At 39.2% G+C, this 12,395-nt stretch overlaps 1 protein-coding gene across 15 annotated transcripts in view; it reads right to left on the bottom strand.

The window, feature by feature from the left end:
• Positions 1–5,740: 5,740 nt before the first annotated feature.
• The window catches only part of SLC16A9 (solute carrier family 16 member 9), a 38,416-nt gene continuing 31,761 nt past the window's right edge, over positions 5,741–12,395 (bottom strand). For 13 of the 15 annotated variants that reach the window (XM_084633422.1, XM_084633414.1, XM_084633413.1 and 10 more), the window contains 4 exons: positions 11,886–12,029; positions 10,387–10,482; positions 7,092–8,000; positions 5,741–6,711 (listed from right to left, as the gene is read on the bottom strand). In XM_084633422.1, the coding sequence (XP_084489548.1) occupies positions 6,533–6,711; positions 7,092–8,000; positions 10,387–10,482; positions 11,886–12,029 (1,328 nt within the window). In that variant the 3' untranslated portion in view covers positions 5,741–6,532. The remainder of the gene's footprint in view (positions 6,712–7,091; positions 8,001–10,386; positions 10,483–11,885; positions 12,030–12,395) is intronic. The other 2 variants (XM_084633416.1, XM_084633417.1) reach the window with 2 other exon arrangements.

Genomic DNA, 12,395 nt, shown 5'->3' on the forward strand with positions numbered 1-12,395 from the left:
TCTATCTAAGCAGGAAGGAGCTCTCAGGAGATACATAGACACACACATGTTCACGGTGAGCCTTCCGGCCCCAGTGAGGATGTGAGTGGTGAGGAGATGCCTGATCTTCCACTTAGTCAGAGTATAGGTGATATGGATGCTGCAGTAGCTGCCAGGTCTCCATCTCAAATGGATGTAACCATGCACATTCCTGAAAAAAAAAGTGTACATCAGAGAAAAGTGTGGTGGAGGCGAAAGAAACAGCTGCTGCTGAGTTTAGTTCCTTAAGTCTAGATGATCCAGGACTGTGGACCCACTTAAGCAGTAGCCTGAGGGACTTCCTTGTACTGCTTGGGCCACAGCAAGTGAAAAAACGTCATGTTCCCCAAAGACAATGAAAATAGAAGTTGCCATCCAACACATTACTGGCATGAAATCCCTAATGGTGACAAAGAGGAGAGGCCATACTTTATGTACTCAAAACCCCAGAATGCTGCACACTGTTTTTGTTGCAAACTCTTCCAGTCTGATGGCTGAGTTTGATGCTGTACTCCAGGAGCATTGAAGAGTCACCACCCAAGAAACATACACACATCCCTACCTTGGAAAAAAAACCATTCAAAATGAGATCACATAGTTACTGGCAACAAAAGGCAAACAGAAGATTGTGGCAGATCTAAAGTCAGCAAGATATTACTTTTGTTATTCTGGACTGCACACTTGAGAGCAGCCATACAGAACAAATTACTTGAATGGTGCATTTTGTGACAACAACAGAACCTAGTGAAAATGTCTCTGCAATGGTGACTGTCATAGCATTTTCTAGAATTTATTGACATTGATGATACTACAGGAGCTGGTAGGACAAATGTGCTTCTTAAAAAGCTGGAAGATACAGGAATTGCGATAGCTAACATGAGAGGTCAGGGCTACAATAATGGTACCAACATGAGAGGAAAGAACAGAGGAGTGCAGAAACAGATCTGCGAGTTAAACCCTCGAGCTTTTTTTGTCCCATGCAGTTCTCATTCATTGACCTTGTTTGTCAGTGATGCAGCACCAGCTTCTAGTGAGGCTGCTGAATTTTTTAATGTAATTCAAAGCATCTATGTATTTTTCTCTCCATCCACTCAAATTCTGAATTAACATATGGGGACACCCTCTCTGACACTGAAACCACTGAGTGCCACAAGTGGGAAAGTTGAGTGGAGACGATAAATCCTATCAAACACCAAATTGGGAAGATAGATGATGCCATAGTTGCCATTATGCAGGATAATGCTATGACAGGAACTGTTCATGGGAGAACGGTGGCAGAGGGAAATGGAATCACCGGAAACATACATACAGAACTTCAAATTTCTGTGTGGCTTAGTGTTGTGGCATGACATATTGTTTGAAATAAATGTTGTAAGCAAGAGACTTCAAGGTTTTGACCCTGATATATCTGGAGCGATGGAACAACCAGACAAAGCAAAGTCCTACCTACAGTCTTACCGGTTAGATGAGGGATTTCAAAACGTTCTGAAGAGTGCACAGAAGTTGGCCGAGGAACTTCACACTGAAGCTATTTTCCCACCCATTCAAGAATACAAGAGTCACCGAAGATGACGACATTTTGGTTAAGAGGCACAGGATAATCCCATAAGAGACCCCAAACAACAATTCAAAGTTGAATTATTTAACCAGGTGCTAGATTGTGCAATACAGTCAGTTGAAGAACGTTTCATTCAGCTCAAGGAACACGGCAATATATTCGGGATGTTGTACAATATTCCAAAACTCCTCATTATACCCAAAGACGACCTATACCAGCAATGCAGGGCTCTAGAGACAGTGTTGACACACGATGACATGCGCAATATTGATGCGAGTGATTTAGGTGATGAACTGAAAGCCCTTTCAAGATACATTTCAGCAGGGTCAACTCCAAAGGCTGTTCTGGAATATATGACCACCCTCTTTCCAACTGTTTTTGTTGCTCTGCACATACTTCTAACACTTCCTGTAACAGTTGCCAGTGGAGAACAACAAGCCTGTATAGAGAAAGTTCAAGTAGTATATGTAAATTGAGACAGCTGGAAAATTACAGATTTTCTGTACTATAAAAAAAAAAATCACACTTAAAAATAATTTAATCCCAAATCTGTCTAAAAAGCCAAAGTGAAAAGAAATGAGAAACCAAATACCAACTCCTGTCCCTAAAATGGCTTTAGGTCCATTGAAACATTTCTTTTTAACGTTGACGCCACTGCTAGGGTGCCTCCTCTTTGTTTGCTGCTCTGGGGATTAGCCCCTCCCAATGCTCCCTTCTGCCACTCATTTGCACACCCTGCTCACACACAACCCCTTCTATGTGCAACTCTGTATGCTCTCCCTTCGCGGCTTGGTCCTCCAGCCAAGTCACTATAGTCTTCCCCTTCCAGGGTTTCAGAGTCCGATCGGATGACTATCACAGGCAGTCTTCTGTTCCACTCCCCACTCTGCGTGTTGTCCCCAGCAGCTAGTAGGGGAAACCCAGGCTGGGTTCCAGTCCAGCCCAGGGACCCTGCAACCAATGTCTGCATTATCCCAAGCTTTGCTACTACTTCACCTACAGCAGACTCTCTCCACCCTCCTCCAGTTGACCCTTCTCTCATGGATAGCACCCCATAGCTTCCATTCTCTCCCTAGTTTCCACCTTTCCACCAGTAGAACATGACTGCAGGCCTCACGCTGTAGCCCCCTCTGGCCTCAGCTTCCGGCTTTTATACTAGCTCAGCCTGTTCTTCTCCAGCTGCGCTCCATCTTCTATTAGGACTTGCCTAGCCAGCTTAGTTCTCCCCAAGTGCAGCCTATTAGGTTAGTTAGCCCTTTCACAGCTACCTTAATACTTTCAGTGAGGGGTGAAGTAAAGACCCTGTCACTCTATATGAAATGTTTCAAAATGAAGTCATTCTGAAACAAAAAATCCAAAAATTTGAAAGCTTTTTTGACCTAAACATAAATTGTTGCAGTAGATACAATTTTACACACACAAAATTTTAAAAACTTTTTGACTGAAAACTGTTTTGATGAAAATTTTCCAATCACCTCTATACAGAAGAGAGAAAAATACATTTTTCACACTGGTAATGTTCACACACTCTCCAGCGTCCAATATTTGAATTTCCTGTCTAGTAGCTCCCAACACCTGGGGGCTCATACCACAGAGTTAATGTCAGGTGGAAAGCGAGTATTTAAAACAGGGATTACCCTAAATATAGAACCAAAGGAAAAGTGATGCAACCATAATAAATGCTGCTAGTTCTCCTCTCTCAATGTATCAAACTCACTGAAAAAGGTGAGATTCATACGGTCAGCGGTACCTTAGCTGGTGTAAATCAGTGTAACTCCATTGAAGTCAATGGCCCTGCACAGACTTTGCACCAACTCAGGATCTGGCCCTACGCCTCTCTTCAAGGTGAGGTTACATCAGGGACGTAGACCCCAGTGCCATCTTTGGACAAATTGCCTAGTAATAAATTCTATTTCTGACGAGGAGATGTACGATATTGCTCTATCATTACAGTGTTTAATTTTTATGACAGAATGACAAGTATTGTCCTTATATTTTCATATTCATGATGCCAAGGCTATCAAATAGTCAAAAAGTAGGTGTATCGGGAGAAAAAAGAAATAAAGATTTAAGATGAGGCAATGTATTCCTCTTTAAGGTGTATGTGTCCTGGATAAGATGTTATACACTTCGCTAAAGATAATACATGATACTTCTATGGCTATATATTATGTATTCATAGGTAAGGCTATGATTTTGTAATGGATATTTTTAGAAAGAGTCATGGACAATGAACAAAAATTCACAGAAGCTGTGATCTGTCCTTGACTTTTATTAAAAACATCCCTGACAAAACGGGGAGGGAGGATGGTCCAGCACCCTGTCCCACAGCATACAGTGGCAGGGAGCTGCAGACCCTTGCCCTACCCAGTGGCTGGGAGGGGGGTATCCCCCCTGCCCGCAAGGGATGGGGAGCACCAGGGAATCACCTGCCACCCTGCAGGACTGGAAGCTGAGCGGGGGCATGGGGGCGGCTGGGAGCTGTGAGGAATCCCCCGCTGCCACGGTGGCTGAGCTGCTGCGGGGCCCAATGTCACAGAAAGTCACAGAATCCATGACTTCTGTGACCTCCATGACATACATGTAGCCTTATTGATAGGGCAGACCCTCAGATGATGTAAATGGTCTTCAATGGAGCTAGGACAGTTTGCACCTGCTGAAGTTCTGCCCTATAATTCTGAATGTGTGGCCATATGGATTGCCCAACCTAGAATTTGAATAATACTTTTAGGCACCCACATTTGAAACTTAGGTTCTTTAAATGGCAAATGTGTACACACTAAATACTTACCTAAAGTTCTCCAACACACATAGTTTAACACCTCAGGGAAAAAAGTCACTTTACACAGCCACAAATGGCCAGTGATCTGCAACGTACAAAAAAACAGACCTCCCCTACCTCAATCCTGTTAGCAAACACTAACGAAAACAAAAATAAAGGAATAAGAGATCAGACTCGTTTGACACAGTGAGGGTTTTCCTGCTGTATGAAAGTACTCCTCCTTCCACTTGCAGTTTCCACATTCCCACTTGGATATGGAATCACCTTTATTTTATAAATTGCTAAAGGACAAGTGTGATGAACAAGAAAATATCTGCATTTTTTTTTATGAACATGGTGCATGTATCTGTGTGTAGATCAAGAGGGAAGAGGAATGGGTAGAGCAGGGGTTCTTATGACCCCAGGAGTGGGGACCAAAGCCTGAGAACCCACTGTCCTGGGTGGGGGGCCAAAGCCAGGGGCATCAGCCCCAGGCAGGGGACTTGCAATCTGAGCCCCACCACCCAGGACCGAAGCCTTCGGTCTTCAGCTTTGGCCCCAGGTGATGGGGCTCAGGCTTTGGCCCCGGGCCCCAGCAAGTCTAACGCCAGCCCTGGCAACCCCATTAAAAAAGGGTTGTGACCCACTTTTGGGTCCCAACCCACAGTTTGAGAACCACTAGGGTTGAGCAACCAAGCAGGAAAGGCAACATAATAGCCTAGATAAAGAACTTCCCAAAACACACACAAGGCAGGTTTATAACTGTGAAGAGAGGACTCTTTGGCCCCAACCTTGGTAAGACAGCTCCTTTGCCAAGGCTGGAAAGAGAATCAAAGACAACCTAAAACATTAGATGATCCCAGGGCCTAGACAAGGGTGGGGGTTTAAGGGAGTGGGTAGAGACTGCCCAGGAAAGTGCCAGCAAAACATTGACCAGGCTAACCAGGGAACACACAGACAGACGGAGAGGTAGCATGTTTTGAGCAGGACAGTGTTTCCTCCCCAGCCAGAGATGGAGGTTAGCTGGGCTGAAGAGAACTTGCAGAAGCTGGCAAGGGAAGATTAGAGTATGAGTAAGACCTAGGCATATAAGGCTTTACATTGTACCTTTCAGTGAATAAATAAATAATGCTTTGTTTTGAAGACTTTTTTTTTTGAACCAATCAAATTGGTGGTCACAGCTCCCCACAGTAAAAAGGGCTTACAAGTGCCAAATGCAGTTGAGCCTGTTGCATTAACATGGTTGATAAATAGGAGCAGACACCTAAAGACCAGTTCCAGAGTGGCTGGAACATGTGGTTCTGCCCAGAGAGGTGCAAGAAGTGAGGCCTGTCACCTAAGGACTAACAGGGGTCTAAAGTGCAGTTCACTTGGTAACCATGACAGAAAGCACACAACCAATCTTTGTGTAACAGTTTAAAAATAATGTTTTTTAATTATGCATGTGTTTTTACTTAAGGAATTTTAAAACCATGCAGCGACTTCAGTGGGAATTTGGGTTGCAGAAAGGTGGTGAAACTGATCCCAATGCACAGGGCCTGGAAAAGCCGGACTCAATTAATAGAACAAGAATAAGTGAAAGTACCTAGGAACATGTCCTTGGGGGTGAGATCCCACAGCTCCAATCCAATGTAGGATGAGGAGTTTGCATAACTGTGTCAGAGTTTAAAGATGGTTTCAACAATCATATTTATTCCTTGGTTTGAAAGATTTTGGTTCAACAGTTTTTAAACAAATTTCAAAAAGCGCGCAGCAAAATATTTGTAGCATAGCATCTTAGTTTGCAGTGGTATGCAGAATGTTAAATGTTACCATAATGTTCACTTCAGTTATGCAATAGAAGTTTTTTCTCATTAGCACTTTACAATAAAGCGGGGAACCTTAAAAAAGGAAACATTGACCTTACCATGATATAAGCACCTCACCAACGTATTGCATTCTAGGTGATAAGGTTTGTTTCCCCCCCACCCCCCAAGACTCTTGTTGTACAGCTATTGGAAACCTTTGAAGGGAGACATTAGTCCATCCTTCTCCATTAAAAAAAAAAGGCGTAATTTATTCTAAATGTCAAGTATCATTGGATTTTTTTCTATTTGTAAAAGGATTTTTGTATTTCATAAGTGGAAAAATTACTAAAATATTTTGCTATATAGTACATGCTATAAAAAGGCATTGAAGTGTTTTCCAGCTGCCATTTAAACACTAGATGCAACTGTGTAGGAGTAAATATTTGGAGGTGGCTTTGCACTCTGATTATTACAGTTGTCCCAGCATGGCAGAGCTGCCACCAACAGAAGAAGTCCACCCAGCAGAACACAAAGTCCACTAAAGCAGAATGCAATGTCATATGTCTGTGTCCAGTCATAAAACCAACCTGGAAAGAAAAAGAAAAAATAAGTGAGATCAATGATATGCAATTACTGAACACAGCAGAAATGTACTGAGAATCATATTTGAATTCACAACAAAATGTAACATTACAAACAGTATATACTAAACCATAAAACATGCAAAACAAATATAATCTAAAAACTGTTTAGCACAACATGTAATATTTCATCATCTTTATATTTCCCTTACATTAGTCTAGTCAGCTGCAGAGAAATGTGTTGTAACTTTCTAAATATTTGAATTTCATCATTCTACTATCATCATAACTAATTAGAACTGACTTCAGTGTAAATGTATTTAATTTGGTACTGAAAAAAAATCTATAACAATTAGAATTTGACATCACTTAACCCAATATCTTACCAACAATTGGTGGTCCAAGGCTATTTCCAAGTCCAGCAAAGAACATTAATATCCCATATGCATGTGCCAATTTCTCAATTCCCACAGTCTTTGTGGTTACATATGGAAAAATTGACCAATTCCCAGAGAGAAAACCTAAAATTCCAGAAAGTATTGCCAGTAAAATGTAACTTTTCGCAAATGGAATTGCAACCAATGCCATGCCAGTCATTATTAAGGTAATTACATATAGGTATAAAGTATTAATCCATTTAAAATCTGCCAGTACTCCTAAAACAAGTTTACCAACTGCAGTCATAATCCCTAGAATGGAGATAAGAGGCATAACATATTCTTCTTCACTAATGTTTGAACTTCTTGCTACATCTTCCATAAGCAGTGAAGGAGGAAATCCACCAATGTCAAAAAGTAAGATGGCAATAAAAAGTGATGAGAATACTTTGTTTTTAAAAAGAAACAAGGTTTCCTCCCAGTAGTTTAAATACAGTTGCCACTTCTTCTTTGCAAGCTGTTTGCAAAAGTATGTTTGTTCTACAACTTTCTGTTTATAAGTGTCTGTCTCTTTTGCATGTATCGATATTAATCCATTCTTATTTAAAATGCTATCCTGTTTGCATTCACGACTGGACATATTCACACATTTTTCTTCATTGTAGTCCTTTTCTAGGATGCTTGTATTTTCTTCATCATTTTCTTTCTCATGGTAAATCAAGTATTGATCTGCAACTTTTTCTAGGCATGACTTTTCTGGCAAAGGGGAATCAGATAACTCCAAAGGTCTCATTAGACTGCCACATGCTAGTATATTTAGCGATAATGCGCCAACTATTAGCAAACATCCATCTAGTCCATATAGCTCAATGAGTCCCCTTTGTAATGCTGCATATATAAAAAGTCCAACACTTGAACCTAGAAAAGGAAATAAGATCAGTGTAAGTTATTTCATGAGGTTACCTCAGCTCTCCAACAGCAAGCTTTAATATTAAAGATACTGTGAAATATAACTGACAGATATGGTCTTTCAAGGAAATTGCCATATTATATTAAGTGTATGTATTAACATGGGTTGGGATTGTATGTAAGATACAAAATCTGGGCAGTATATACTGAAAAGGTGTCAGACAAGTTTGGTCTTTTAGGACAAATAAGTGTTAAGTGGATTCATGGGGAATCCCTAGGAAGAGGTTAATGAAAATTACCCAATTCCCCTTATGCAAATAAATTACCATGAAGAGAGTCTTTGTCTGTGATTACCTGTTACAGAAGGCCATGAGCTCTATAAAGAAATGGCTGCTCTGCACAGCCATTGTGATAGTTACGGATTTAAGACAAATATGAACCTGTAACCATGGAGAAAACCCAGTTATGGATTTTGAGGGAATAAAACCTACCAGAGCCCTAGACTGGAGTTGAGGGTGACCTCTGGTAAACTTTATCATTGATGTAGGTTTCTTTTCTTGTTTTAAAGTCTTCTCTGTAATGCTTTTAACTTAAGAAAATGTGCTTGCTTAGAAGGAACTGTGTGATAACTTATATTGTGGGCAATACACTGATCACAGCCATCAGAGACAAAGCCTGTTTAGGCAGTCTGGCTTGCTGGGGATTTCACAGTATAAATCCAGGGAGTTGTGCCTTTTGAAGTTAAATTTTCTTTTTTTAAATATATGCTTGTCATGAATGAAAACCCTTGCCACTTCAATATATCTGGAAACAACATATTTGGAGTAATCATGTCGACAAGGATTAATAAGAGTTAAAATACCAATATGAATAAAGTATGAAATGAATGACTAAAAGGGTGTCAACTTGAAATACCGTGTTTTTAAATAATGAATAAGAACTCAGGATAAGCACACCAGGTGCCCACCTTCCTCAGAATTTTTCTTCTGTGGTTTTTGCAGAAGGAACAAGAGGCTGCAACCAAAGGTGTTCTATAGCTCAGCGTGACCAGTGGTGCATTCCACAAGCGTGAATATTCAGAGGCATTCACAAATAATTGCTAAGCAATCATTTTATACAGCCTAACCAAAGTAATCAGAATAACTATTTTATACCAAATCGTCAAGCCAAATTCAGCCCTTGGTTTAAGTGAATGCAGCTTCACTACTGTCAATGGAGTTCCAGCTACTTATACAGTGTTGAATCTGGTTGTCTGAATAAAATCAATGGGAACTTGTCATGTAAATTTGTTATAATATGGTGGAGAAAGTCTACTAATTTTGGGGGTTGTTTTTTTAAAAAAATTCTACAGAGTTATGACAAATATGAACAATTTTTTTATTTTACTACATTGGGGAAAATTTAGACAAAAAAATCCACAGAATTATTCTGTCTTCCACACATGACATGACCACCAAAAACAACCACAACTTTGACAAAATTAAATAGTATGGATCAGATCATGTCCTGCCACAGTAAGACACTGGCGTGGGACAGTATTTAGACACTATGCAGCAAGACTCCACATCTGGTCAAAACTGCTATAGAAGGGGGCTCAGAGAAAAAGCCCACAGGGCCAGAGGTGGAACAATGCGCACTCTCAACTACGCCCTGCTCTACCCACTCCCATGCTGGCCTATTCAGTCTACAACCCCTTCTCTGTAAGGACCACGGACAATTCCAGGTGTCCAGAGGATGAATGGGACAGCGCTGTGCTGGAGACTGAGCCAAACTGTCTCAAGAGATCCACACTCAGCAGATCCCTTCCATGCACATATTTAAGTAGCGTGGTTTGTGCCGCTGACTTCAAGCTTTTTTAGAAAAACAAAAACAAAAAAACCCAAACAAACTTTTCAGCGTCCCTTTAAAAGTCAAAGCCAACAATGTCTAGGAAAATTTCCATTTAAACTACAGCTTTGCTAATTGTCCCCTAATAAGCTTAGACAAACAGCAATTCTAATTACAAACAAAAAAGAGTTACATTTTATTCTAGAGCATCATTTCTGTTATTTTGCACTACCATTCATGGCTATATAGACTGCTAACAATTATAAATATAAAAGGAGTACTAGTGGCACCTTAGAGACTAACCAATTTATTTGAGCATAAGCTTTCGTGTAGTACTCTAGTACTCCTTTTCTTTTTGCGAATATAGACTAACATGGCTGCTACTCTGAAACCAATTACAAATATAAATCTTTTGATTTTGTGATGTTCTTATTGACCACATTTTGGCTTTGTTAAAGATATTTTTGACTAATCCTTTCTGATTCTTCATTAGTCACTAATATCAGCAGTAAGCAGTATAGGACATACTACAAATCTCTAGTTTATAAATTATATTTTAAAAACATACCTGTTGAAATCAAACCAAGTGCAAGGCCTCTGCGTTTATCAAAATACTGACAGGTGATGGTTACTGTTGCTGTATATAATAAGCCACAGCCAAGCCCTAACAAATATAGGAAGTTTATCAAAGCATAAGGTATCCTGTATAAAACTTTATACATAGTTTACCTTTTAGAAAATTCAAAAACTAGCTAATACTTGACAACATTCAATTAAAACATGTAGAGCAGTATCATTAATGAATATAATTAAAGATTGGATGTGAAAGATCAACCTATAAATACAATCTTAGGTCTACATTCTTGTTTCTCTCAAGTTATCTTTGTTTGTTTTTCTTTACATCAGATAAATTCATATTTATAAAAATGTATCTTTCTATCCAGATTTAAAAACAGAAACAAAAAACAAACCACCACCAGACTTCTGAATTTTAAAGACTTATTTTCAAAGCACAAGCAATACTTTTTAATCACATGGCATAAGTTTGTTTGGCCTGTACCTCCAGATCCAACTAATTGCAGAGACCAGTAATGCTCTTTGTATGTTTTCTTAGTCTATATCACAACTACCTTAATTTTGAACATACATAGCCAGACTGTCTAAAGCTACTCCTGCCATTTTTTAAACGATAAAGTCATTTTTCAAAACTATTACACTAAAAGGAACCTTAATGTGAAACGTCAGTATTAATCTTCCCGTTTTCCATATGAATCACAGAGTCTACCAATGACTACTGCTTCATTGGCTTCCATCCAAACAGCTGTAATGACGGATTTTCCGAATTACTGGAATGGCTAATTGTGTGCCAGGTAGTTTAAGATTAGAATACTAATCCAACCATTATCAAATAGGAATGCTTCCTTCCTTTGTTTTACTCTACATTGGACTATTTCAAACAGAGTGGCTGGTTGCTAGCTAGTTGGAATACTGCAATTTCATGTAACACTGTAACTTCAATTCAGTTACATGAAGAAAACTTAAGGTAACTATTCACTTATTTCCTAATGATTTCTGGTTTGTTAACTAAAATTAATAAACAGCTATTCCTCTACTACATGATTCCTTGTAAGCTTTTATTCTTACAAATTTACAACTTCACAGTTATGGGAGAAAACTTGAAGAAAGTAGGTTAATACACAATATGAGCCTTCTTCCACTACTAATCAGCAATATCAAGGAAAGGCAATTACACGTTAGTTTTGAGACTAATCTTCTGAGGAGTCCTCAAAAGCCCTCATGCTCCTTATATTTGGCAGTATTGTAACATAATCCATTAATTCTTAAAATAAACAGTTCTCTATTCCTTGATAAGTAAGGCCCCAATCCTGCAGCTGCAAATGTGCAGCAGACCCCTGTGCCCACACATAGCCCTAAAGTATGAACTGCTTGCACGAGTAAGCATTTACAGAATTTGGTCGTTATTCTGAAAATAACAGCCTTTATACAAATTCAACATTTAGTTTCTGAATCATTAGTCTCAATATGAACAACAGTGAAATTTCTTACCAACAATAATTCCATATGAAAAAAACAGAAAATATATATTTGGTGCAAAACTGCTCATCATCAGGCCCCCAGCCACCATAAAACCACTGAAGATTGTCACAGGTCTTGCTCCAAAATAAGACACACATGCACTACAGACAGGACCTACAGGGAATGGGAGGGAAGATAAGAAAATAGCTTTTAAATATCAGTTCCAGTAAAAAAAACTCAAAGGTTTTTTTCCAGTAATATATTTGGTGTAGTTCTTTAAAATTGTTCAAGATCCCAATGGTATTATAGTCTTCAATACATCATAAGTCTACAATGTCACATTGCACTTGCCTGTATTATACATTCTTGACAAGTTTCACTCAAACGGTACTGAATGATACCGGGAAAATAGGAACATTCTATTTTACATCTTTAATGATATTTTAGAAAAGCCTGGTGCTATAATCATAAAACATAGAATAACGTTTAAAAACATCAAGCTGGGTTTTTTTTGTTTTTTTGCAGTGTTGTTGTAGTTAT

Source organism: Lepidochelys olivacea (assembly GCF_965140295.1).
Source record: "Lepidochelys olivacea isolate rLepOli2 genome assembly, chromosome: 7".
In the NCBI taxonomy this organism is placed as follows: Eukaryota; Metazoa; Chordata; order Testudines; family Cheloniidae; genus Lepidochelys; species Lepidochelys olivacea.